This window comes from Phaenicophaeus curvirostris, chromosome 16 (assembly GCF_032191515.1).
Source record: "Phaenicophaeus curvirostris isolate KB17595 chromosome 16, BPBGC_Pcur_1.0, whole genome shotgun sequence".
Lineage (NCBI taxonomy): Eukaryota > Metazoa > Chordata > Aves > Cuculiformes > Cuculidae > Phaenicophaeus > Phaenicophaeus curvirostris.
In genome coordinates this window covers 15,994,696-16,022,206 of record NC_091407.1, presented here as the reverse complement: position 1 = coordinate 16,022,206, position 27,511 = coordinate 15,994,696, and the positions used below count along the sequence as shown (strand labels likewise).

General features: G+C 55.2%; 1 protein-coding gene across 1 annotated transcript in view; it reads right to left on the bottom strand.

Moving 5' to 3' along the window:
* The window catches only part of ABCA3 (ATP binding cassette subfamily A member 3), a 31,303-nt gene extending 4,151 nt beyond the window's left edge, over positions 1-27,152 (bottom strand). The window contains exons 1-28 of the mRNA XM_069870283.1: positions 26,908-27,152; positions 22,130-22,394; positions 21,452-21,579; positions 21,183-21,348; positions 18,139-18,398; positions 17,302-17,418; positions 16,271-16,391; positions 15,613-15,786; positions 14,771-14,952; positions 13,062-13,208; positions 12,580-12,709; positions 11,619-11,773; positions 11,130-11,285; positions 10,159-10,369; positions 9,756-9,906; positions 8,276-8,374; positions 7,823-8,015; positions 5,921-6,224; positions 5,328-5,601; positions 4,545-4,749; positions 4,013-4,232; positions 3,620-3,778; positions 2,898-3,070; positions 2,332-2,466; positions 1,990-2,184; positions 934-1,121; positions 667-837; positions 76-263 (exon numbers count right to left, since the gene is read on the bottom strand). Coding sequence (XP_069726384.1) covers positions 76-263; positions 667-837; positions 934-1,121; positions 1,990-2,184; positions 2,332-2,466; positions 2,898-3,070; positions 3,620-3,778; positions 4,013-4,232; positions 4,545-4,749; positions 5,328-5,601; positions 5,921-6,224; positions 7,823-8,015; positions 8,276-8,374; positions 9,756-9,906; positions 10,159-10,369; positions 11,130-11,285; positions 11,619-11,773; positions 12,580-12,709; positions 13,062-13,208; positions 14,771-14,952; positions 15,613-15,786; positions 16,271-16,391; positions 17,302-17,418; positions 18,139-18,398; positions 21,183-21,348; positions 21,452-21,579; positions 22,130-22,394; positions 26,908-26,961 — 4,921 coding nt within the window. The 5' untranslated portion in view covers positions 26,962-27,152. The remainder of the gene's footprint in view (positions 1-75; positions 264-666; positions 838-933; positions 1,122-1,989; positions 2,185-2,331; positions 2,467-2,897; positions 3,071-3,619; positions 3,779-4,012; positions 4,233-4,544; positions 4,750-5,327; positions 5,602-5,920; positions 6,225-7,822; positions 8,016-8,275; positions 8,375-9,755; positions 9,907-10,158; positions 10,370-11,129; positions 11,286-11,618; positions 11,774-12,579; positions 12,710-13,061; positions 13,209-14,770; positions 14,953-15,612; positions 15,787-16,270; positions 16,392-17,301; positions 17,419-18,138; positions 18,399-21,182; positions 21,349-21,451; positions 21,580-22,129; positions 22,395-26,907) is intronic.
* Positions 27,153-27,511: the final 359 nt, after the last annotated feature.

Genomic DNA, 27,511 nt, shown 5'->3' with positions numbered 1-27,511 from the left:
AGGCTCTGAGTTAGGGAACTCGCTGAAGCTCCCAGCCCTCCCTCAGAGGGCAACCCCTCCAGCAGTTCACAGTACCTGGGAAAGTCTTCTCCACAAAGGCCTTGAAGGCCTGCAGCTCACCCTCCTCCTCACTCCGCGTTTTGGCCAGCAAGGTATAGCCGCTGCCAAACTTGCTCTTGAGGTGCTGGGGGCTGCCGAGGCATTTGAACTGCCCGTTCACCATGATGGCCAGACGTGTGCACAGCGCCTCGCACTCCTCCATGCTGCGGGACACAAGAGGACTTGTTCAGCAGGGCAGGAGCTCCAAGACACAGTAGCAGAAGTTTCTGGGAAGGGGCAGGAGGTGGATTCTCTCCTCTCCAGGTGTTTGGAGGAGGGAGATGTGGGTAAAGCTGCTGCTGCTGGTGTGCCCACCCACCTGGCTCTCCATCCTCTGGACCCCACCACCCTCTTGGCTCTCCATCCCCTGGAGCCCACTACCCTCTGGCCTTTCCATCCCCTGGACCCCACCACCCTCCTGGCTCTCCATCCCCTGGAGCCCACCACTCTCCTGACTCTTCATCTCCTGGAGCCCACCACCCTCCTGACTCTCCATCCCCTGGACCCCACCACCCTCCTGGCTGCTACCCAACCTCTCATGCCAAACCCTGCCCAGGCAAGTGTCACCTGTGGGAGGTGAAGATGATGGATTTTCCACACTCCCGCGTCCGTGTCACTGCATCCCAGAGCAAACGCCGGGCTACAGGGTCCATGCCGGTTGAGGGCTCATCCAGGAAGATGACAGGGGGACCGCCGATAAGGGCAATGCCAGCGCTCAGCTTCCGCTTGTTACCACCACTGGAATGAAATGGGGACAGAGACCCGATATGAGCACAGGGAGAACCCCACAAGATGAGAGGCAGAGGGCATGGGTGTCTCCACATTTCCTCACACCTGTAGGTCCTCACGAGCTTGTCAGCGTGGGGCTCCAGGAGCAGCCCTCTCAGCATGTTCTCCACGCAGCTGCCGATGTAGCGCTCCGGAATGCCGCGCAGCCGGGCGTACATGCTCAGCGTCTCGCGGCCTGTCATGTGGTCCAGGAGGGCATCGAACTGCGGGCAGTAGCCGATCCGCTGCTGGACCTTGGGGCAAGAGGAACCCAATGGCCTCGACACACACAGGGCTCTCCTGCACCTCGACAAGGGTTTTGCTCAAAGTGATGGGGCCTGAGCTGCAGCTCCAAAACCATGGGTGAAACAAGAGGGAAATTCACCCATTGCTGTTGCAGCTGGTCTGATAGTGATGGACACATGCAGCGCACATCAGGATGGCAATGGCATGGTCTCACACTGTGTTTCACTAGCCTGTTCCTCATGGTGAGGAACCATTTCAGGTGGCCCAGGCTCTCAGAAGGAAAGCACTGGATGGTCTGTCCCTTCCCCATCTCCTGGTCTCCTCTGGGGACAAGGGCCCAATAGAAAGCAGTCCCAGAGGAGGAGGAAGCAAGTAGGGCCAATCTTTCAGGGCAGACTCTCCCTATGTTCTCCTTGCCTGATGTTGTCTGGGATTGGCAGCAGGAGAGATACTCAAGGACTGAACTGAACTGGAAGTTTGACCCCTGCTTGCCACCTGCTCTTCCAAAGGGAGCGGGCAATTCCCAGCAAGGAGGCCTCCAGCAAAGTTCTGGAAAGGTTTGACTTGCTTGTTTTAGAGAGACCATCACTGAATGGTGATTGCTAACTCACACTTTTCACATTTCCAGCTGCAGAAATAAGCCCATTGATGAAGGTTCGCCACCCTTGCAAGGTTTGGCTTCCATTTGTTTCACATCTGTCATCCCAGTGGAGAGGGGACTGCTTCCATGTGGCCAGATAACAGAAAGCTGGGCCAGACAAGGATCCAGCATCCCTGGGATATAACCTCCACCCTGGCAACTGCAGCCGTGTCCTCCTCAAAGGCACTCGAACAGTAGCCCAGCCCAGGCAGATGCAGGACTGTCACTAATAGTACCTTCTTGATGTTGGCCAGAATGCTGTGACCATCCACAAAGGCGTCTCCTGACGTGATGCTCTCATCACCAGTCAGCATCTTGAAGGTGGTGGTCTTGCCTGCTCCATTGAAGCCGAGAAGGCCAAAGCATTCCCCTTTGCTGACCGCCAAGGAGATCCTGTCCACCGCCAGCAGGGACTCCCGGCTGTCGTAGACCTGTTGGAGACCAACACACGAGCCTTGCCAGTCACCACATATGCCAAGTACCCGAGGGAACATCAAGGTAAGAGGTGACGAACAGCCCCATGAGGGCCACAGCTCTGCTGGCAGCAGGATGTGCATGAATAGCCATGCTCTCCTCACCTTGGTGAGCTCCTTGATGACCAGGGGGCTGCTGAGAGACGACAGCAGCTCTGGTGGTGACTCCAAAACCTTCTTCCTCTCATCTGCCACGTCCCGGTCCTCTGGCAGCACAGACACCCTGTTCAGCAGTGCCACCTAAACACGGGGGAGAAAAAAACTCTGCTACCCAGCTGCTGTGGGACAAATGGGTTCCTCCAGACCAAGCTGGGGCAAGCATCCCCAACCTAGGCAGGATCCACCTCTTACATCAGCCACCTCGCTCCCTTTGCCAACCCACACAATTCCAACAGGATCTGCCTCTCTGAGCAACTGGCTCCACAGATGCTACCTCAGGAAGACAACTTAGGTGAAGAGGCAAACGGCCCATGGGGTTTGAGACCTACAAGTGACACTTTGTGTGGAGTCCTGAACAGCGGGAGAAGCAGGATTTGCATTCCTGGGCACTCCCCAGGAATTCAAACAAGATTTGAGCAGGTGACACAGACATGTCTCCAGGTCACAGGGCCTTCTGGGTTTGGTCTGACACAAGCACACTTTACTTCTCCCTCCCACACGCTTCAGCTCACCCATTTCCGCCGCCTACAGATGCCACAGACCAAAGTTCTCAGTCTCCAGAGAAGGTTTGTCTCAATGAGGAAAAGGAGGAAGAGGAAGGAGAAGCCCTGGATGGCCAAGGAGGTCAGGTATCGTCCGATGCCAGGCATCTCCCAGGAAAAGTAGTTCATCTGATAACTGATATCTAAGCAGGGATGAAATAAAATCAGACTTGGATCAATTCACACTCTGGGGAGGAGCAGATAAGCTCCAGAGAAAGCTGAGAGCCCAAAGCCTTGCCAGGCTCATCTCCATCCCAGCCCACACTGGGCTCCTTGCCCACAGGTCTTTCCAACACTCATCTCCATCCCAGCCCATGCTGGGCTCTCTGCCCACAGCCCTGTCCAATGCATCCCCCACGAGGATTCAGGTCAGGAGTGGATTTGGCAGAAGAAGCCCAGTGGAGGCTTGCAGTGGAGTTAAAGTCACTCTTGGGACTGGGATTTCTTTCTTTGTCTATAAGACTTGCTCCAGCCAACGTTCTCCTCCAAATCATTAGTAAGGAAAAGATTGGATCAACTCTAAGTGTCAAATACTGCCTGGTGCTTGCTTTCAAATGGTACCTGGAGCTCCTGCCCAGGTTGGGTAGAGGCCTCAAGATACCACCGAGCTCCACCACCCATCCACAGAGACCCCAGCTCGGCTGCAGTGGGATGGCCTGGGCAGCTGGGTGAGGACCCACTCAGAGACTCACTGAAGGCCTTGCAGATGAAGACGGCTTCAACGGAGGAGGTACAAAACTGAATGAACTCATAGTTCTGGTAGAAGTCACTGATGCATTGGCCCAAGCAGTAATTGGGTAAGATGAGGAAGACTTTATCCAGGGTTTTGGAGAGGTCCACCAAGCCCAGCTCTGAAAGAAGAGCACAGGAGGATGAACAGGGTGGAGTTAACTGTTTTGGAGAAAGACCTTGATGCTTCCAAGTTTGAAAGGAAAAGCAACAAATTTTGTCATGTTTAATGGGCGAGAATGGATGTCACAGTTTTTTTTGCTGGTGTGGGGGCAGCCCTGGGGTAAGAAAGCTCCCTTAGGGGCTGGATCTTCTTGGTGATGGCAGGGTGCAAGGCATGGAGGGCAGCAACCCACCTGGGATGCTCATGATGGTGACCGCCAGGAAGGTGGCCGTGCCTGAGAGGATGTTGAAGATGGTGAGACGGGTGTAGGCTGTGGCTGCCACTGAGAAGAAGAAGCTGAGGAGGTACATGAGGGGGATGATGGCCCAGCCATAAAGGAGGAAGATCAACATCACATCAACGAGGTGGCTGTCTTGGGTGAAGGCTTGCACATCAAAGGCTTGGAATATCACCTGGGGCACAGCAATGCGAGGAGAACGCATGTTTGTCTCGACCACAAATGATGCCACCTTGTCTCAACGGTCCAGGCAGCACCACACTGACCTGGCTCAGCTGGCTGGCCACGGCCCAGCTCCCAGCATGACCAAGGACCAAGGGACAGCTTTCGTGCTGGTCCCTTCTACTAACTGCGACAGTGCCAAAAACAGATGGCCTCGTGCTCTTCCCTCCACCCACATGCATCCCAGCTCTCCTAGAAGAGCAGCACCCAGAGCTCCCGCGCATGGGGAAGACAGGAGGGTATCAAGATGTTATGGATGACCCACCAGCATCAGAGCACAAGGGATGAGGAAGTTGATGATGTCCCAGAGCAGGGCAGAAAGCCAGAAGTTGACCACGTAGACCCCGCTGACGAACTGGACGTGCTTGGCTTTGATGGCCCGCTCGCTGACCAGCAGCAGAGCAAAGGTGCTGGCAAGTGAGGCCATGCCGTACAGCAGGTTGATGGCAATGGCGAACCCAGTCTGGCCTCTGTGGGGAAAGCAGCAGGGCAGGTTAGGACAGCGACGGCTCGACAGACCTACGCTGAGGCTACGCAGGGACAGCACACCCACACTGTGCTTCCTGTGGAGGCCACGCTCACCCAGCGAGCCAGCATGCAGAAGAAAATCCCCACAATAGAAGAGCATCTCAGTAAGATGAGCATCTCCCCCGTGCAGTCCTCCCAGCACACCACAAACCTCTAACCTGGCTTTGTGATGCCCCACATGCTGAGGTTCAGAGACCCTGGCTGCAGGATCTCATGAAGTGTATGATTGCACAGCCCCCTCTGCTCCCAGGTGGAGAAATGGGCTCTGAGCACCCAAGAAAAATCGTCCCTAACCACAGCCATGAGGACCCAGCGGGGAACACCCAACCACTGAGATATGTGCACAGGGTGATATCTACACAGCTTTGCTCTCCTGACCTCATAAGTGCAATCACAGCTACGTTTGGGTCTGAGGAGCTCCAGCCTGGTTCCACCACTGACTCCAGGACAACCAAGCTCATCTGTACTGACGAAGTCACAAGCCCTAACAGGAAAGCAAGTGCTGCGCCATCAGACATACTCCATGAGCTGGTCTTTGGCCTTCTCGGTGATGTTGCGGGGCTGAGGGTAGTTGGTGAGTGTGATGGAGGCGTTGGGGCCTGCCAGTGCCCTGAAGACAGCGTTGTCGGCCAGCATAAGCGCTGTGGCAGGGGAGTGGTAGGCCTGGTTGTTGAAGAGCGCAGTGACCACCGTGCGGTTCCCGGCTCCTTCAAAGGAGGCGGCTGCAATGTAGTGCTCATTGAAGGCTCCTCCTTCCTCAGAGGCTCTTGAGATGAGATACTCCTCCAGGCCACCTGCCAAACACCATGGCTATTAGAGCCAGCTCTGCCCTGTGAGAACCAACTGGGAAAGACCCCAAGCAGCCCCAGCCCTCGTGGTCCACCCTAGCCCTGATGATGGCCACAAATGCAGAGTTATGGAGAGCACAGCTCTGCTTGGGTCCCCCTGACAATGGGGACTCTCCCGTGCAGGGGAGGATACAAGAGGATCCGTCAGATCTGCTGCAGCTGGAACCTGAGCCACCCACCCCAAGGGTCCTGGCAGGAGAAGCCTCTGGCTCCTGCACAGGCCACCAGGCACCTTCTGCTCCATGGGTGCTCCACGAGCACTCACCCAGCACTTCCAGCGCTGACTGTCGCTGGGCATCCAGCAGCTCCACGTACTGCTCCGCCAGCCTCTGTGGCAGCCCTGAGGCGGCCGAGACAGAGAAAGGCACGATAGTCTGGCCGTAGGGCTCCAGCGTCAGCTTCAGCTGGGAGGAATCCCTGGGTCCTGGGAAGGTCTTGGCCACAATGAGGGCAAAGGCAGTGAAGATGAGAGGCACGAGGAACTGCGCTGCCACCATCTTCCAGTTGCGCCAGCTGTACATGGCTCGCTTCATGAACATGGCGTAGAACTGCTGGCAGCACAGGTAGAACTGCAAGGGGAGAAGTCAGGTCAACGCCAGCCTCGACAGCTGTGGGCAATGACGCCACCCACATCACCCCACGCATGGAGAGAATGACCCCAAACCCACATCTCGTGGGTAGTCCGTGAGCCCGCAGCAGAGCCTGCCCTCCAGCCAAGCCTAAGGAATTAGCAGGGCAGCTGCTGGCCTCCAGCACAGCAGGGCAGCCCCCCAGACTTCACGGCTTCCCACCAGGATGCAGTCAATTTGGGATCTCAGGTTAAAAGCAGCTTCAGCCCTGACCTTTACCTCCCTCCGCCTCTCAGCACCTGAGGTGCACAAACAGGATTACCGCAAGGCGGCTGCCTGCCAAAGCTCCCGGGCTGAGCCGCCTGCAAACTCCCAGCCTTGCCCCTGCAAGCACCTTTTTGCTTTTTAAACTCATAAACATCTTTCTCCGCTTCTGCCTTTGAGACATGCCCTTGAGGAACGTGGGGGAATTTATCACCGGTGCATGGGCAGCGAGCCATGAAGGGCTGCCAGAGAGCTGAAACACAAGCCTCGCGAGGGAAAGGAGATGGCTTTTCTCATCCTTCTGCTGGAAATCCCAAGTGATGCAGCAACAGCAAGAGAAAACCACTTTAGATCACCCGGGACACCTTCAAAAGCAACTCTGAAGACCTCAACATTAATATGAAGAGGGTGGCAGTGACCAACCCCGCAAAAGCCTAGGAATAGTTTGCACTAAAGATGCAGATTCCAATTTGATTTCTCATAGAATCACCAGGTTGGAAGAGACCCACCGGATCATCCAGTCCAACCATTCCCATCAATCACTAAACCATGTCCCTCAGCGCCTCATCCACACTGTGACTCAAGCCCCTCCCTGGGCAGCCTCTGCCACTGCCCAATGACCCTTTCCATAAAATATTTTTCCTAATGTTCAGCCTAAACCTCCCCTGGCAGAGCTTGAGGCCATTCCCTCTCATCCTGTCCCCTGTCACTTGGGAGAAGAGCCCAGCTCTCTTCTTCCACAACCTCCTTTCAGGTAGTTGGAGGGAGCAATGAGGTCTCCCCTCAGCCTCCTCTTCTCCAGGCTAAACACCCCCAGCTCTCTCAGCCACTCCTCATAAGGCCTGTTCTCCAGCCCCTTCACCAGCTTCGTTGCTCTTCTCTGGACTCGCTCCAGAGCCTCAACATCCTTCTTGTGGTGAGGGGCCCAGAACTGAACACAGGATTCAAGGAGCGGTCTCACCAGTGCCGAGTACAGAGGGAGAACTTCCCTGGACCTGCTGGCCACACCATTTCTGATCCAAGCCAAGATGCCATTGGCCTTCTTGGCCACCTGGGCCACTGCTGGCTCATGTTCAGTCGCTGTCAACCAAGAGCCCCAGGTCCTTCTCCTCCAGGCAGCTTCTCCTAGTCTGTAGCACTGCATAGGGTTGTTATGCCCCAAGTGCAGGACCCGGCATGCCATTGGATTCAGTCCAGTGGTCTGGCCTGTTCAGAGCTCTTTCAAACCACACACAACGAGCCTATCCAAGGTGGAGGCTCCACTTGGTAACTTTGCTCCAAAGACTACCCCCTTCTCTCTCTGTTCCTGCTGCTCTGACAGCCCCAGCGCTCACCCCAGTGTTGAGCTTGATGCTGGAGCAGTCCTCCGTAATAAGCGCCCCGCTGTCATCTGTCATATCCGTCATGCCGCTCAGGCTGCTGGAGTCATCCATGGCCCAGTCATTGGAGCGTCTCTCGTGTTGATACTGCAGCGCAGGCAGCTGGATGGCTTGGATATCCATGCTGGAGTCCACCAGCTTCCCAACCCTGCATCAGGAGGGAGAGTGGGTGATGAAATGCAGACCCACGCAGGATCGAGCTGCTCTGAGCTGGGGAAGCCAAACCCAAGAGACAAAACCTAACGTCTGCCCTGGAGAGTTGTGTAGGACACTGACATTGATGGAAGTACACGAGGACTAGACATCATCAGATGACAGAATCACAGAATCACCAGGTTGGAAAAGACCCACCGGATCATCGAGTCCAACCATTCCTATCGAATGACCAGGGCCACCCCTCCTGCCTACCTCAGGAAGACTTCCTCCATGGTGGTGACCGAGGCACCGTAGCTGGCGATGCCCAGCTCCTCGCGCTTCTGCTCCAGCTCCGTGAACAGCGCCTCAAACCTGAACGCAGAAGCGAGGCATCAGTTGCTGCTGTTCAGCCCTTCTCCTATTATCAATGATCAGACCCGCGCAGCAGAGAGAATACTGTCTGGGGAGACCAGGAGGGTGGTGCCTCCTGCATTTAAAGGATGGCAGGCAAAGCTGTGCTGCACACCACTCTGGGTCAGCACAGCCAGAGTCAAGAAGATCAGTGCAGGAACGACATGGATCTGTTGGAGCGAGTCCAGAGGAGGCCACAGGGATGATCCAAGAGATGCAGCACCTCCTGTACAGGGACAGGCTGAGAGAGTTGGGGTTGTTCAGCCTGGAGAAGAGAAAGCTCTGGGGAGACCTTAGAGCAGCTTCCAGTACTGAAAAGGGCTCCAGGAAAGCTGGGGAGGGGCTCTTGATCAGGGGTAGGATGAGGGGGAACAGTTTTCCACCCGAAGAGGGGAGATGGAGATGAAATCTTAGGAAGAAATGTTTTGCTGTGAGGGTGGGGAGGCCCTGGCCCAGGTTGCCCAGAGCACTGGTGGCTGCCCCATCCCTGGAGGGGTTCAAGGCCAAATCGGATGGGTCTTGGAGCCCCGTGATCCAGTGGGAGGTGTCCCTGCTCATGGCAGGAGGTGGAACTGGATGGGCTTTTAGGTCCCTTCTGACCCAAACCGTTCTGTGGTTCTATGGGAGGGGGCATGCAGAGGCTGAGGCCCCTCTGCACATCGCTCCTGCAGCCAGCTCTGGGGCTGCCCGCAGCGCTCAGCACCCACTGCCCCCAAAAGAACAGCTTTTGGGCTTCACCTTGCCACAGGCAGCCTCAGCTATCCATAGGTTTGTTTTCAGAGCCAAAGCAACTGGCCTGGTTTGTGCCACCCTCTGCAGTGCAGCCGTCCCCAGCTATCAGTAACCAGCACTGCCCGGTGTGGCTGCCGCACCAGTAATGATACAGTGGGCATAGGGCCATGAGATCAATGTGCCAGCGCACATGAGGAGGATCATATAATCATTAGGTTGGAAAAGACCTTTGTGATCATCAACTCCAACCGTAACTGTCCACTACTAAACCACATTCAAGCACCTCATCTACCTGGCTTTTAAACCCCTCCAGGATTGGGGACTCAACCACCTCACTGGGCGGCCATTCCAGTGCTTGAGAACCCATTTGGTGAAGAAATATTTCCTAATGTCCAATCTAAACTTTCCCTAGCGCAGCTTGAGGCCATTCCCTCTTGTCCTATCACTTGATAGGACAAGAGACCAACACCCAGCTCTCTACACCCTCCTTTTAGGTAGTTGTAGAGAGCAATAATGTCTCCCCTGAGACTCCTCTGGTGCACCCACGACCCCAGCGTGTGCAGACGAGGGGACCCACGTGGCAAGGGAAAGGCAGGGCCGGTGCCATTACCTGTGTGTGCTTTCCTTGGGCAGGATGAAGGACAGCTCTGCCCCAGCATTGCTCTCCATGGTGGCGTTGGGCACGTACTGGCAGATGAGGCGGGAGATCTCCCCCAGGTTACAGTAGGGCTCCTTCACCATCACCATGTGGTACCCTGCCCCTGCACAGACCACGAAAGAAGGGAGAGGAGAGTGAGTGGCGGCCCAGCCTGGCCTTGGCATGGTAGAGCAGAGAGAGAAGGTGCTAAGTCACCACAGAGCATTGATAGCTTTGCCTGGGCTATGGACCAGATGCAGGAGCAAGTGGCCACTAGACAAGATGCAATGGGTCCCCCTCCTGGCTCTTTATCCCCCTCCTGCTCCTCCTTGGCAAGGAGAAGACACTCAGTGTGACCTGCCTGCTCCTCCCTTACCATATTTCCGCTTGAGAAAGAGTGAGGAGCCACAGCACTGCAGCTCGCCCTTGGCCATGATAGCGATGCGGTCCCCTAGCAGGTCAGCTTCATCCATGAAGTGGGTGGTCAGAAGGATGGTGCGGTTGCTCCTTTGCTGCTGCAGGAGGTCCCACGTGGCCCTGCGAGAGGCTGGGTCCATCCCTGACGTTGGCTCATCCAGCATCACCACCTGCACGCAGGAGACAGGTGCTGGTCAAGAAGGGGCTGGGAGAGGTGCAGCTGCCCCACCAAGGGACAGAAGGAGTCTTGACCTCCCAACACAGAATCACAGAATCACCAGGTTGGAAAAGACCCATTGGATCATCGAGTGGGTGATCATCCTATCATTCACTAAACCATTCCTATCAATCACTAAACCATGTCCCTCAGTGCCTCGTCCACCCATCCCTTAAACCCCTCCAGGGAAGGTGACTCAACCCCCTCCCTGGGCAGCCTCTGACAGTGCCCAATGACCCTTTCCGTGAAATATTTTTTCCTAATGTTCAGGCTAAAGCTCCCTTGGCAGAGCTTGAGGCCATTCCCTCTCGTCCTGTCCCCAGTCATTTGGGAGAAGAGCCCAGCTCCCTCCTCTCCACAACCTCCTTTCAGGTAGTTGGAGAGAGCAATGAGGTCTCCCCTCAGCCTCCTCTTCTCCAAGCTAAACAACTCCAGCTCTCTCAGCCGCTCCTTGTAAGGCCTGTTCTCCAGCCCCTTCAGCTTCGTCTGGAGAAAATGCATGCAATGATCTTGCTTGGGGGAGCAGCTACCAGACAGCAGAGCTGCACTAAAGCCTCAAGGTGGACCTCAGAGCTGTCCCCTTTGTGGGGTGCTCCTGCCCCTCTTTGCTGTCCTTGCGGTTCCCATCGGCTCACACAGGTGAGGGACAACCTCAGAGCCACCAGAAGGGCGAAAGGTTCACCAGGGAGTAAGGTTCCATCAGAGAAGCTTGCCTTGGAGTCTCCAATGAGAGCGATGCCAATGGAGAGCTTGCGCTTCATGCCGCCGGAGAGCGCCTTGGTCAGAGCGTGGCGCTTGTCCTCCAAGTTGAGGATCCTCAGGATGTGGTTGATCTCCTCGGGGCACTTGGAAGGTGGATACCCCTTCAGCTGCCAGACAGGGAGAAGAGAGGGTTAAACCTGCCTGTAGGGTAAGTGTCTCTGGCAAAGACCCTTCCCACCACGCTCCCTCCTCCACACCAGGCAGGAAAGTGGGGAAGCACAGAGACAGACGCCTGCCTGGCCCTGAAGGAATTGGTGCAGCCACGCTGCCCGTCATCCTTCACTCCTCCACCAGCCACGCAGACAGCTTCTGCCTCCAGATGAGGCAGAAAGAGGAGGCAAGGGTTGCCTGCTCCATGGATCTCACCATGCTTTGCCAGCCCCAGGGGCGCTGCCGCGGTGCCTCCCCCACGGCCAGCTCCTCCCACACGCCACGCTCACCCCTGCGTAGAACTGGAGGTGCTCCTCCACTGTCATGTTGTCGAAGAGGACGTCATGCTGGGGACACAGACCCAGGCTGCGGCGGATCAGAACCATGTCCTGGGAGATCTCGTAGCCACTGATGTACGCCTGGCCACTCGTCGGAGAGTGCAGACCTGCGAGGAGTGAGATGCAGCAGCTTTGCCTCAGGGCTGAGGATAAGCCCGGGTGGCAAAGAGCTGGCAGAGAGACGGGGGTCCTGCTGAACACCCCATCACACACAGCTTTTTGTCAAAAGTCAGAGCAAGCCAGCTTCTTGCTGGAGCTGCAGCACAGCAGCTTTGTCCTCCCGCCCACAGAGTGGGCTGCACAGCATCCACAGGAGGGAGATGGACCTGGCAGCGCTGCAAGAGCAGGCAGGGAAGGGGTGAAATGGGGTGGCAAGCCAGGCAGAGCTCCAGGGGACGCCAGGGCAGGCCTCCAGGGAAGGTCCTGTGGGTGCCCGGGGCTGGCAGGAGCAGCAGAATGACAGGGAACAGCGAAGAACAGACCATCCAAAGTCACTTAAATTTGCCCACCATGCCAAAAAAGGCTGCCTGGAGCTCAGCAGCTCAGGAATGAAGACAAACAGTTCACGGCCCTGGCCTCCCTGCCTTATCATGACAAAGCCTGCAGGAACCCATTGTACAGCCCGTTCTTTCTCTTCTCAGGGCTCTCCAACACAAGGACTGGCTGTCACTTTCCCTGCCGGCTGATCCCACTCTCACAGAGGGCTGGGCAGGGTCCACCATGATCCCTTCACCTCCCCAGGCCCCTCAATGGCCCAGCAACCCTGGCCAACAGCTCAGCAAACCAAAGGGACTTCAGGGAAGAGCAAACCCCCCTCTCCAGCCTGAGAGATGAGGCACTGCTCTCCTTTGCAAGTCAAGCCATCAGCCCATCCCCGCCCCATGCCAGCCCCACAACAGAACTCGGCTCTGACCTGTGAGCATGGACAGAGTGGTGGTCTTCCCAGCACCGTTGTGTCCCAACAGGACAGTGATCTGCCCTTCGTACATGTTCACCGTTAAGTCCTTGACTGCCTCTTTCATCTTGTTTCCCACTTTGAAGACCTGTGGAGATGACGTTAAGGAGTCGCTGCCGCACTCGAGGCGAGTGCTCTCAGGTCTGCCCGCTCTGTTCCACCCAGCAGGCAAAGCCCACGAAGCTCTCATGGTGCTGGCATCAGACAACAGGTCTAATTTAGGTTAAATATAAATGTCACTGCTCCTGCAAGTACCTAACATTTCAGCCCACAATAAAAAGCAGCCAGCTCTGGGGAAGAGCCTCACCTGCCTGACAGCAGCCAAGCGACACAGCCCGGGGGCGAGGAGGGCAGCAAAATGACAAGGAAGCTGCCTGCAGGCAGCAGCTTTTACAAAAACAGCGTTCTAGTGTGTTTGTGTGGTGCTGAGCAGTCGGTACCTTCGAAAGGTGCTTTATTTTGATTCCTGACACAAGGTCTGCAGGTTCCTCCTCAATGTACTGGCTTTTCAGCGCTTTCTCTGGGTCCTCCTCCTCCTCCTTTTCTTTGCCCACCACAGTCCTGGGGCGCCCACACCAGTACGAGGGCTGACGGAAGAAGGCAGAGAGAAAAACTCAGGCACAGGCAGAGACCTTTTTTAGTCCCCAGCTTCATCAACTCTCCTCCTCCCACACGGGTGCCTCCTAGATATCTCCAAGCCCACTCTCTTTGTCCTGGGGAGTGCCAACCAGCACATCTTCAGAAGGCAGGGCAGACAGAGGATTGCCTGTCATTACAAGCAGCTTTTCCTCATCTCCATTCCCATGGAAGAGGTCAGTACTTTGATTATAAGCAAAACCACTCAGACGGAAACATCCTTCCTAGAAGAGCCCACGAAACAGAGGACCACCCCCTTCAGAAACCTTGACGTGCACTAAATACAAAAAGCCTGGGGCTCAGGTGCTGCAGTTCCAGCCTTTCTCACATCTGGCTTTCTAGGAATGAAAATAAGCGTTGGGGACCTTAAATACCACTGGAAATAACAATTCAACAGCTCCTGGATGCACAATCAGCATCCTGCTGGGGCTATGACACAGCTGTATCTTCGCAACCCTGAGGCAAGAGTGGGTGGGATGCTGGAGTGAAACCGCTGAGATAAGGATTTTAGAAGGGAGGAGGGAAAACCTTCCGTTCAAATAGCAAGAGCTAGATTCACGGGATCAGAATGGATTGTTGCTGTGGCTTAGCCAATTCACAGCAGCCACCCCAACAGCGACAGTCGCTGGAGACGATGCCAAGCATCTGACTTGGCAGAGGGAGGGCAGCTCAGCTGACGGGGTGACAGTCATCGCCATCGCCTGGCACCAGCACGTGGGGGCTGGCAGAGGCACCCACTCTGCCCAGCTCCACCCGGACGGTAGCACTGGGGAGTTTCAAATGACTAGATCTGGTTGCTCACACCTGCAGCTTCCATCCAGCCCATTCGCTTCGGGCATGGAGACACTTAACAACGCCCTGCACGTCGAGCAGTGTCAGGACAAAGATTTAAAGCCAAGACCTTCACATTCAATGAAAAAAATATAGCTGCATCAGCCATTACTGAGCATACACTGCAGATGAACTGAGGGCTGGAGCACCTCCCACATGAGGACAAGCTGAGAGAGGTGGGGTTGTTCAGCCTGGAGAAGAAAAGGCTGTGGGGAGACCTTAGAGCAGCTTCCAGTACTGAAAGGGGCTCCAGGAAGGCTGGGGAGGGGCTCTTGATCAGGGAGTGCAGGAATAGATCAAGGGGGAAGAGTTTTTAGCTGAAAAAGGGGAGACTGAGATGAGATCTTGGGAAGAAATGTTTTGCTGTGAGGGTGGGGAGGCCCTGGCCCAGGTTGCTCAGAGCAGTGGTGGCTGCCCCATCCCTGGAGGTGTTCAAGGCCAGGTTGGATAGGGCTTGGAGTCCCCGATCCAGTGGGAGGTGTCCCTGCTCATGCCAGGGGGTGGAACTGGATGGGATTTGAGGTCCCTTCTGACCCAAACCATCCTGTTATTCTATGGTTTTGGAGGCCAGAGGATGCCACCTTTGTATGTTAGTCCAGCTCACTGCACAGTACAGAAGTGGGGACCATCCCCACACGATAACCATCACGCCAGCTGGAAGAAGTCCATAAGCAGTGCTCACCGTCAAGAAGAAGTACCAGGGCTGGGGCACACCGTACTCCCCTGGAAAGACGGCCTCCACGTACCAGGCCACCACGCCATAGATCACCGAGTCCAGGAGCAGCATCCCCAGCACTTGGGCTAAGGTAAAGTTGTCGTCCACGCTGACCGGCTTCATGAGGTCCCTCCACTGAATGCCAGTCCCTGCAATGCACACAGGGCACTGCCTACTGCTGCCAAGAGCCCTCATGCCCCCCAGGAGGACAAACTGCTCTCCAAGACTGTCAGATAGCACCCCGTGTCCAAATCCACTGCTTAATAATGAGGAGCACGGACAGGGCTCTACATCCCCCTTCTCAGGATGAACACAATTTGACATTTCGAGGCTGTCACCCCATCACGCTTCTTCCATCACAGCCTCTGCAGCTGCCCAGGACAGAAGTGATCTCTTCTCCAGCCATTGCCCCCTTAGTCACCACAGCTACATTTTTAGTGCCATTGCTTTGCGACAGTGTGGCCTCTGCTGGAACCCACAGCAAATTCTCATTAACACAGAAATTAGAGAGGTATATTGGGAAGGAGGGAATGCAATGGATTCCCATCCATTCAAACAGAATTCGTTTGGTAATTAAAGCTATGATGCCGATTCGCACAGCCCAGAGCACCAAGGGTTCAGAGGGGCAGAGGCCCGGTGCTGATAAGACCTGCAGGAGCAATCAGCAATTAACCCTCCCGCTCTCATTAGGAGCAGCAAACTGTTTCTTCCTGACTTCTTTCCAATCTACACCCAGTACAAAATCCAGTCCCAATCCACCTCCAGGAAAGGCTGGCTCCTCTCCCAAGGAACAAGAGGCACTTGCTCACCTTTCCCTTCGAACATGCCGATCAGCTGTGCCCCCATGGCCATGGCCACGTTGGAGATGAGGCAGGATGCCAACTTCTGGCTGTGGGACATCAGGTCGTAGCGGGGCGAGATGAAAAAGTAAGGGATGTAGGAGAAGAAGTAGAGGAAGCCGCCAGCGGCTGCTGCAACATTTGCTGCCAACATAGAGAAAACCAGGAGGGAAACCATCAATAACTCAGTGATGCCATCAAATATCCCTCACCAGCTTTTCATAAGGATCAGAACTGGATGATCTTTAAGGTCCCTCCCAACCCAAACTATTCTATGATTCAGTCCTGCACAAAGGGGGCAGGATGAGGACCTGCCCAAGTCCCACAGGGCAAGGCAGGAGCACGGCCAGCTTCCAACCCCGTCTGTCCCAGAGCAGAGCATCCTGGGACCAGGACAGCCAGAGGAGGCCCTAACGCACGAGCTTGTCTGGTTGGGGAAGTGACCGTAGAACATCCCTGCTCACATGCTGCCAAAAGAGGGAATAAAGGCGTTGCAAGTTACCCAACCCAGAGCCCCGTGCAACCTCAGAACACTGGAGGCGGATCTACTTGGAGCAGGATGGGCTGATGGGCTCCAGAGCTTCCTCCCACACAGGAAGAATGCCCATAACGCTGGGGAGGGACTCACCTCTCGAGAAGAAGGTGCTCACCATGAAGTTGAAGGAGATAGAGGAGATGGAGAAGATGGCGAGGAAGGTGAATACCAGCGTGGGGTCACTGTTGGTGAGCACTGCTCCCTGCTCGCTCACCTACCGAGAAAACTTGGTTGCACCCAGGGCTGCTGAAGCCAGGGCAGCTGCAGACACTTGTGGGCAACTGAGAACTGATGTTCTCCATGGGTTAAAGAGAAATTGAGGAAAGAGTGAGACCATCCAAGCCCTCCTAGACTGCTTCAGAGGGAGGAGATGTGGGCTGCTCTCACGTGACATGAGTCTAAGAGGCAGTCTTCCTCAGCATCCAGGCAACTGCCTCCTGCTTCTCATGGTGTGGGGACAAGCAGAGGGGAGAGTTCAAGTCCCTCCAAGGGCACACAGGGAGCAAGGTGGTTCTGCTTTCCAAGAAGTTGGGGTTGTTCAGCCTGGAGAAGGCTGAGGGGAGACCTCATTGCTCTCTACAACTACCTGAAAGGAAGTGGTGGAGAGGAGGGTGCTGACCTCTTCTCCCAAGTGACAGGGGACAGGACAAGAGGGAATGGCCTCAAGCTCCACCAGGGGAGGTTCAGGCTGGACATTAGGAAAAAAATGTCATGGAAAGGGTCACTGGGCACTGGAACAGGCTGCCCAGGGAGGTGGTTGTGTCACCTTCCCTGGAGGGATTTAAGGGACAGGTGGACGAGGTGCTGAGGGGCCTGGTTTAGTGATTGATAGGAATGGTTGGACTCGATGATCCAGTGGGTCTTTTCCAACCTGGTGACTCTATTATTCTAAGTGCCTGGGTCTCCTCGGTGCTTGTGGAGCTCCCACCCCAAGCCCCAACTCCTGGGGAGGTCACACCTGCTGCGAGGGACAGCTACGGGGGACAGTGCTGGGAACAGCTCCAGTGCCATCACGCAAGTGGAGGAGTCCTGAGACACTAGGACAGTTCAGTCCATGGCAGAGGAGCCTTGCCATCCTTGCACTCTGCCAACACAGAGCTTCAGGCCTGGGGAAAGACACTCACCTTGACACAGAACAGCACGGTGACGAAAAAAACGGACACCAGGAGGAAGAGGAAGAACATGAGGAACCAGGCACTCCAGTGCAACCAGTTGCTGAGGCCCATCATGTGCATGTACTCCTGTGAGGAGGGGGGTCACATCGTCACCTAGGGCTACACCCACACCTCCTGGGCATGGTCAGGGTGAGGTGAGGGCCCTGGTCAGGGGGTGGGGGTGGTAACCTTGCCCTGCAGCATTGGGAATGGCGGTGGCAGCCCTGGGTGCCACCAAAGTGATCCTGCAGCCTTCAGCATCATATGGTGACAGGGGCTGTACCACCCCAGGAGAACATCATCTCCTGCTGAACCCAAAACCACAGCAGAGCCACCACAGTCACCCACCCACCAGTGGGGCAGCAGGCAGGACAATCCAGCGCCCAGGGAAGCCAAGACCTGCATGCTCAGCCCTGCTGTCACAACCCTGCTGAGCTCCAGCCGCCCCAACAGAGCAGCTCAGAACATGGAGCTCAGGAGACAAAATGCTGCCCACATGCTGGACTCTCCAATCTACAAAAATCTGGAATCCACAAGTGTTGTCCTCTCCCCAAGCCACCTTCCAGCCCAAGAGAAACACCAGCCCTTTGGTCCAGCAGCCTTCGCCGTACAGCAAGGAGAGCCGAGCTGTGTCCCAGCAGCAGGATTAGCAACATTCCTCCCTTGGTTTGCTAATCCGCTGCCATCCCCACCTCCTGCTCACTGGCTCCAAACCTGATGGGGATTTTGTTCCTAATTTAAAGGCAGCATGCATTGAGAAATAGCACAGAGGGAGAGGACACCCAGATGTCCCACCACTCACGTTACCTTCAGCTTCTTCTCCTTCTCGTGCACAACAGCGCGGACAATGTTGAGCGAGGTGTAGGTGAAGCTGAGCATAAGCAGCAGGGGCAGCTGGTTCTGGATGGCAAGGAGGAAGAGGTCATTGACGTACGCTGGGTAGGGGAAGCGCTGCACCACCACTGTGATGTTCTCCAGCAGGCTGGCCGAGCTGGCATTGGTGTGGTACTGCATGATGGCTCTGTCCACCGCATGCTGCATCGCCAGGAAGCCTTCTCGAAGATAGCCTGCGTGGCAAGAATGACATAGGGGAACAGAGATCGCTCTGGGGTTCAGAGGAACCATAGAATCATGTCTGGAGTTGGAAGGGACCCCCAGGGACCATCAAGTCCAGCTTCTGTCCCTGCACAGGACAACCCAACATTCACACCATGGGGCTGAGGGCCTTGGCCAAACGCTTCTGGAATACTGTCAGGCTTGGTGCCGTGACTGCTTCCCTGGGAGCTGTTCCAGGGCTCCACCACCCTCTGGGGGAAGAACCTTCTCCTAATGTCTAACCTAACCCACCCCTGACATCTTCCTGCCATCCCCTCAGGTCCTGTCCTTGATCACCAGAGAGAAGAGCTCAGCGTCTGCTCCTCCTCCTCCCCCCGTGAGGAATGTATCGGCAGGAAAGAAACAGCCTTTGCAGGAGGGATTGCTTGGAAAGAAGAATAGTGGGGGAAAAAAGGGCTGGTAGGAAAAGGTAAATAAACATCACTGTCAATACAGCCCTGCAGACAGAGGGGCTCAGGAAGGACTGAAATCCCAGCAATTTCAATCTCTTATAATCATAATTTAAAAGCAGCTGGCAGGAAAACTCAATTTAAACTGCAGTTGGCTTCCTGTTGGAGCGAGTCCAGAGGAGGCCACAGAGTGGAGATGATTCAAGGCCTGGAGCACCTTGCGTACACGGCCAGGCTGAGAGAGTTGGAGTTTTTCAGCCTGGGGAAGAGAAGGCTGCAGGGAGACCTCAGAACAGCTTCCAGTCCTGAAAGGGGCTCCAGGAAAGCTGGGGAGGGGCTCTTGATCAGTGTGTGCTGGGACAGGATGAGGGGGAACGGTTTTCAGCTGAAAGAGGGGAGATGGAGATGAGACTTTGGGAAGAAATGTTTTGCTGTGAGGGTGAGGAGGCCCTGGCTCAGGTTGCCCAGAGCACTGCTGGCTGCCCCATCCCTGGAGGTGTTCAAGGCCAGGCTGGATGGGGCTTGGAGCCCCTGATCCAGTGGGAGGTGTCCCTGCCCATGGCAGGGGTGGGACTGGATGGGCTTTTAGGTCCCTTCCAGCCCAAACAATTCCATGATTCTATGATATGATCCTTTCTGCAGGCACGGCTTTATTTTTGTGAGTGGAGAGATTCTCCATCATCATTAACCAACGTCTCTGAGCCTGTACCTGGTCCCTTTTTTTTTGTAAACCAAGAGAATATGGCTACTACGTGTGTTTTGGTGAGGAAATCATATCCCATCAGTCACATAATTGGCTTACATTTCTGTGCATTAGAAAACATTTTTAATTTCTAATCTGTTTACTTTTATGTGTCATTTCTGCTCCACGTTACTGGCATGGAAACTCAAATTCTGCTTTCAAAGCCCCAGACAAGCATCTCAAAAGTTACCTGCTTAAAATGGCCTGGGCAGAGAATGGAAGAGTATGAATAACAGATCACAAACCATGTTTTATATTAACTAATTTAGTAAACAAACACTGTAGCTCAGGAGTTGATGTCAACTGCTGGTTACCCTGTCCTGCAGAACATGAGAGCCAGCAGGGATCGGCTGCTCGTGCTCAGGGTTATTTACACTGCAAAACCCGTCTGCCCACTTTCTCGGCCTCTGTTTTTCCCTTGATATCGCTACTGAACAGAAGGAGAAACCCAACTGAGGGAACTAAACCCTTAGCAGTCACAGGGGAAGCTCCCAAACATCCAGTGCTGAGGCAGCGGCAGCCCCAGCAGTGTCCTTGCTACCCCCGGCTCGGTTTAGCTTCCCGGAAAACCCTGTGCTCAAACCACAGAGCTGCTCGATTCACTTTAGAAGTATTCAAGCAGCACAAAAGACTGTGAGCAGTTTGGACCCTGAAATCAATTTTCCATTAAAAATACATTGAAAAAAGAGAGGGAAAAAAATTAAATCACAGTATGGTTTAGGTTGGAAGGGACCGTAAAGTCCAGCCAGCTCCACCCCCTGCCATGGGCAGGGACACCTCCCACTGGATCAGGGGCTCCAAGCCCCATCCAACCTGGCCTTGAACACCTCCAGGGATGGGGCAGCCACCACTGCTCTGGGAAATCCTGGGCCAGGGCCTCCCCACCCTCACAGTAAAACATTTCTTCCTCAGATCTCATCTCAATCTCCCCTCTTTCAGCTGAAAACCATTCCCCCTCACCCTATTCCTGCATTCCCTGATCAAGAGCCCCTCCCCAGCTTTCCTGGAGCCCCTTTCAGTACTGGAAGCTGCTTTAAGGCCTTCCTGCAGCCTCCTCTTCCCCAGGCTGAACAGCCCCAACTCTCTCAACTTGTCCTTGTACCAGAGATGCTCCAGCCCTTGGATCATCTCTGGCCTCCTCTGGAGTCACTACAGTCATATAAGTAAAATCTCTTCCGATCCAACTGCTCGCAGCAGAGGCACCCATGAGGTGATGGGATATTTATTTAAAATGTTTAAATAAAATTAATTTAATTAAAATAATTGTTAAATTCATTTAAACTATTTATTTAAAAGCTCAGAGTCTCAGTGGATCCCTGTAATTACAGCTCTGGCTGAGAAGCAGCTTGCAGTAGAGGATATGGCCTCAAGCTTCGCCAGGGGAGGTTCAGGCTGGACATTAGGAAAAATTTTTCATGGAAAGGGTCACTGGAACAGGCTTCCCAGGGAGGTGATTGAGTCACCTTCCCTGGAGGGGTTTAAGGGACAGGTGGACGAGGTGCTGAGGGGCATGGTTTAGTGATTGATAGGAATGGTTGGACTCGATGATCCGGTGGGTCTTTTCCAACCTGGTGATTCTATGATTCTATGATATGTGGCCCTACCTGGTGTCCCACCATCGGCAAACTTGGCCTCCCGGGGTCCGGGCAGCTGGAAGAGTGGGAAGAGGTAGCTGGTGTGCCAGTCCCGGTCCAGGTTGGGATTCAGACCCGTCTGCTCACTCCGCGGTGCGTTCCTTGGGCTGTACTTAAAGCGCAGCTCATAGTCAACCTGGCAGGAGCACATAAAGTCGGGACAGAAAGTGGAGGAGCTGGGATTGCAGTGGGCAGGAGGCTGCTGACCCTGACAGGTGTGTCCCCCTGGCTCCACTCACCTGGAGGGGCAGCGGGGCCGTGCTCTGAGGGAAATGGTGCTTGAACACGACGGCAGCTAGAACGTTGCCTGAGCGGTTGTCCGACTTGATATACTCCTCAAAGTCCCTCTCTGAGGCAAAGCCCTGAGCTGCGGAGCAGAGGAAGATGGAGATGCAGACATGAGTGTGGCAACTCAACATAGGCAGATGCTCAGCCCCCACCAAAACCATCATTCTGATCCAGAACAGGAGGGATGTGCTCCAGCCTGAGCTGGGAAACCACTGCTGTCAGGCACGGGGAATTAATATATGATACTGCCGTACCCATGTCGGGCATGCAGACAATTCCTCCTCCTTGAGGCAGGAGCCAGCTCTCCTTTTGGAGAAAACCCTACCAGCATCTCCAGTTTGGAACACAAAGCACTAACATTTTCTGTGCGACAACATCTCCAGAAATACTCTGTCTCAGGGAAGCGACAGCCGCTTTCATTAAACTATTTTAGGGCAATACTTTTCTAGATGGAAACTGCAACAAAAGGCAACCAAAAATCAACCCAAAATCCTGTAGCTTCAGTGAAACAGAAATAAAACTGCTGTCTGGAAGTGCTGACAAAACTGAGGCATCCCTGGAACAGAGCATCAGAGTGAAAACCTGTACCAGTTTCCAGGGTGGAAGGTGGAGCCCCAGGCCCCTCTCACCTCTAATGTTGATGGGCAAAGAGTTCTCCACTGCTTCGGCGATGCTCCTGACAGCGCTGCTGTTGGAGGGGACGTACGCCAGCTCCCAGGGGTTGCTGGGGTGCCGGCGGTAGAAGAAGCCCGGCAGGTCATCTACAGACTCGGAGGGGTAGAGCGTGGCGTTGGGGTGGTTGACAGAGTGCACCCGGTGCCGCAGCGCTATCAGGATGGCAGCAAAAAGCAGCGGCAGGCAGATCTCGATGACTGTGACCAGGATCTGCCGCTTCTGCAGGGAAGAAAAAGGTAGGAAAGAAGAGGTCATAGAATCATAGAATCATCAGGTTGGAAATGATCCACCGGATCATCGAGTCCAACCATTCCCGTCATACACTAAACCACGTCCCTCAGCACCTCATCCACCTGTGCCTTAAACACCTCCAGGGAAGGTGACTCAACCCCCTCCCTGGGCAGCCTCTGACAGGGCCCAGTGACCCTTTCCGTGAAATATTTTTTCCTAATGTTCAGGCTAAAGCTCCCTTGGCAGAGCTTGAGGCCACTCCCTCTCGTCCTGTCCCCTGTCACTTGGGAGAAGAGCCCAGCTCCCTCCTCTCCACAACCTCCTTTGTTGGAGAGCACAATGAGGTCTCCCCTCAGCCTCCTCTTCTCCAGGCTAAACAACCCAAACTCTCTCAGCTGTTCCTCATAAGGCCTGTTCTCCAGCCCCTTCACCAGCTTCATCGCTCTTCTCTGGACGCAAAACCTGACGGCAGCTCAAACACAGGAACAAGGTGCCAGGCACGCGGATCCCATCTAGCAGAAGCACCCTTTCATATCACGAGGATTCACAATTCAGGGTTTTCCAAAGCTGCACCAGTTCCTGCATCCTTCAGGACCTTCTAGCCAAGGTGTCCCCTTCCCTAAGCATGGCTCCATCTCAGAGCTCCCGCTGTCGGAGTCGTGTCTGCCATGCTGCTGGGTTGGAATGAGTTGTGCGGGTCCTTTTTTCCTTTCTCTGAGCTTTGGAGCTCTGCTGCAAAGCAGGCAGCACTTGGGGCTCACCTAAACCCCTCCTGTGAAAGGGCAGGGGGGAACATGCTGTGGGACAGACATCGGCAGAGCGGAGAGAATGGCTTTGGCCAACGCAGAGCAAACTTGCTGGAAGCTAAAAATATTGAACCTGCGTGAAAGCTGGGACGAACAAGCAGTGGGGAGATAAAGCAGAGAGCAGCAAAGCTATTGCAGCCAGGGAAGGTTCCTCTGCTGGAGCTTAGCGGCTGCAGGCAGTGGGACAACCACATCCCAGCCCAGGGTGGGACCTGGCAGAGCCTCTGGCCACAGGCACCGGTGCCCTAACACAGCACAGAGAACGTACGCACAAGCTCAGCAGCCACCCCAAGGCCTGTATCCACTAAACGCGGTGGCTCCTTAATTTTGTTTAATTGAAGTTCAAGCAATCAGACAACAAATTCGAGTCCAGTGAATGCACCCAGGCAGCAAACCCAGAGCCTCCAGCTCCAACCACCTTCCTGCAGGGCTGCTCCTCCTGCAAACTTCCCACTAGCTGCCAATACAAACAATTAATCCCAGATTAATTAGCATCCAACCCAGGTTAATTGGCATCTCTGACCAGAGGGACCAGGGGAGTGACGGTCCCAACTAGAGCCATGCAAGCCCACATCCCTGCAGCGAGAGCTGCCAACCGGTGGATTAACACTCATCAAAACACTGCAAGGGTCACACTCACATGCAGGGAGGGGAGCAGTGGCCACAGGCTGCTCGCACGGGAAGCTGCACCACCTGGCTGGGGAAGGGATGGGAGGGAGGCAGGGCCTGGACCTCAGCTGGGCACACCACGTCCCACCATGGGCAGCGGGCACAGCTCAGCCCTCTGCTCATCACAGCAGCCAAGAGGCTCTGGGTGGGAAAGGTGCAATCTGTTGCCTCATTAGAAAATCACAGAACAGTTTGGGTTGGAAGGGACCTCAAAGATCATCCAGTTTCACCCCCTGCCATGGGAAGGGACACCTCCCACCGAATCAGGGAGCTCCAAGCCCCATCCAACCTGGCCTTGAACACCTCCAGGGATTGGGCAGCCACTACTGCTCTGGGCAACCTGGGCCAGGGCCTCTCCACCCTCACAGCAAAACATTTCTTCCTAAGAGCTCATCTCAAGCAGCTCTTTCAGCTGAAAAACATTCCCCCTCCTCCTATCGGTGCACTCTCTGATCAAGGGCCCCTCTTTCCTGGACTCCCTTTCAGCACTGGAAACTGCTCTAAGCTCTCCTTGCAGCCTTCTCTTCTCCAGGCTGAACAACCCCAACTCCAGCCCTTGGATCATCTCCACAGCCTCCTCTGGACTCACTCCTACAGCTCCACGTCCTTATTACCTCCTGCAAACCGAGGTGCTTTCACCCAAGGCAAGCCCAGCCTGGTCGCAAGAGCACCACAGCCCCAACTGCTGTGTGATGCCCTCGGCAGCCGGGAGCTGCTCCGAGCACCAGAATTCACAGCTGCTCCCTGGGAGCACCTGCCTGGGCAGAAGCAGCAGCATTAACCTCTCCAGAGGGCTCTGGCTCTGACAGACTTTATGAAACCCAGGGTGGGTTTCCAACCTCCTTTCTGCTGGGCTGGAAAACCAACAAGATGTACAAGAGGAGCACCAAGAGGTTTATTCTCACAACTCTGCTGTCTCAGCAACTGCTTTTATGGTGGGGCTCAGCCCCACGCCAACATCTCTGCACACTCAGTGCTGTGAAATCACCTCCCGCCTGGCCCCACGGCACCGGCACAGCGGTGCCAGGGCCTGGATCACCCCTTGGCACAGGGATGGTCTGTGGTGCCCTAACAAACACGCCAAGCACCCAGATGGGTGAGCACGCTTCAGGGAGGGCCCTTTGGCTGCCAGGGCTCCTCTGCTACCAGCACAGACCAGGGCTGGAGGCAGAGCCCAGGCAGAAGGCAGCGCTCTCACTGCCACTAAAGCTCCTGCAGCTCTGCAAACACTCAGCTGCGCTGCCCATGGAGTTGTATCTCCTCTCCTTCTGCAGAGTGGAAAAGGGGCTTATTTTCCAAATAAGGGGAAAAAGAAAAGCAGCAAGTAGGCACATTAAGGTGGGCAGAGTGTCCAGTTGGGCAGAGACGGAGCCCCTAAGCACAGAGCAGCACAGAACCCCAAGAAGGCAGACAGTAGGTGGGCTGAACTGGCTCTCAGCTGCTTCTTCAGGAGGTGGCACGTGGGTGTCTGCTCACAGAGCTGCTCCCCGCATTGCCCTGTCTCTCAGCACCCGCTGCCAAAGCTAAAACCCCTCTCCAGGCTCCCTTTGGGAGGAGCTGCCCACTCTGACCACAACCAGGACCCAGCCACTGCCACAGCAGCCCCGGCAGTGCAGCCAGCGGCTCTGAACAGGCAGGGAAAAAGGAGCCTTCCCAAAGGCCACACTCATAAGAGTGAGCGCTGCAGATGTCTGATGGGTTTCTAATGCAGCTCTGGCGGAGCAGCTGCCTCCCGCTGATTTACTACTGTATTAACCCCAGCTCAGTGTACGGAGCTGTCTCCAGAGCAGTTGCCTGGCTCTCTGAACTCACAGGTCAACACATGTTTACCAGCACAGGCTTTTGCTGCCGCAGAAATCATTTAAGCTGCTGTATTCCTGAGGTGACAGAGACACTCATCCATAATCACCACCTCTGCCTGGGCAGGGCTGCCCCAGCTCTGAGCAAGCTACGTGTCCCGGCATCCATCTCCACACGAGGGTGATGACGGCACGGGAACTCTGTGTCTTCAGCCACAGCACATTTGTTTTGGTGGAGGGGAGCAAAGACTTCAGGTTATACTCTGGCACGGTAGATCAGAGTCAGCTTGTGGCCTCAGAAGACAGGGTGAGAGCAATCCCTGTCCCAGAGCACACCCAGAAGAAGCCGCTGTTCCCTTGCAGAGAGAAGAGCGGATTGTCTGACATGGATAAAGGGGGATTTGCAGGACTGGCCATCACACACCCCCACAGAGCACGCTGCAAGCCAGCCTTGCTGCTGCTGTCAGTGGTGACAGCTGAGCCCTGCTGCCTACTCCCTGTCCTGCCCGACACAGGCAGCCCAGCCAGCTCTTCCCTTCTTTTATTTTTAAAGCACTGTGGTGCTGCTCTGCAGAAAGGTAACTGAAAGCATAAAGCCAGGCTGCAGCCACCTCTGGTCCCTCCTCTTCCACCACCCTCTGCCAGGGCTGGCTCTGGGTCCCAGCAGAGCAGCAGCATCCACCCAGGAGCACCCACACATAATTCAGAGAAGCCTGGGGCAAGGAGGCCCTGAAATCCCTCAGAATTATCCAGCTGCCCAGCTGGGCAGGGAGCAGATGCCAGGGTGACGGTGCTGTCATTTAAGCCTCTGAAAAGCTGTTTCTGAGGGCTGTAAAAAATATTAGAGCAAGAAGAAAAACACCTGAGTGCTGGTGGGTTTACAGGAGCCATGCAGCAACTGGCACCTCCAGGGGTGGTGGGGTAGCCAGGCAGCTCAGGAAACCTCCATCCCATGGAGGGCATGTGGGCAATCCTGCTCTGTGGGAACGGAGGGCCGAACCCACAGCTGGATGGCAGGAGGAGGGGACAGGCACAGCGGGCAGTGCAGGAGACAGAGACAACCACACACACAGCCCTGCCCAACTCCCGGGCACAAAAGTGAGACCACATGCACAAACGGATCTCCAGGAGCCGCCCTGGTCCATTCCACTGCTGGGGAATCCAGACCCTCTGAGGTATCCGCATTAGTGGGGACAGAACAGTTGTCGACGCGTGGCACCAGCCTACCTGCAGGATGTAGTTCTTCCAAAGCAGCAGCCCAAACTGCCTGAGAAGAACCATCCTCCCATCAGAAGGAGGCCACCGCCGCTCCGCAGGACCCTGGAAGAGAGGACAGAGCTGTGAACACTGGGTGCTGGTGGATCCGGGTGGCAGTAGGGCAGCATCCACCACCCCACCCACTGGCAACCCAAGGGCAGTCACTGTTTCCAGCCTGATATTGCGAACTCGGCCCCAAACCAGGGAAAATAACAGTTGTACTCCTCTTAAAGGGTCATTTCTGACCCCAAAGAGCCAGAGCTCCTGGGTTTTGGCACAACACGTGCCCAGTAACCAGCATGACCACAAGTGCAGCAGCTGTTTAAAGACCTAACCTGGGAGCACCAGGGGTCCTTGACCAGCAGTAGGCAGAGAACAGCTTTCCTGCTGTTTCCACCATGATACAGAACTGCAAACACTGGCCTGAGGAAAGCCACTGAACTCCATGCAGCCCATTATTTTGTGACTGGTGAAGATTTCAAGTTGTGCCTCCACCTCCTGCAACATGAAGGGCTGCGTTTGCAACATTTACAGTGCTTTCCCAGCACAAACTCTCCTCGGAGAGGCAAGGATG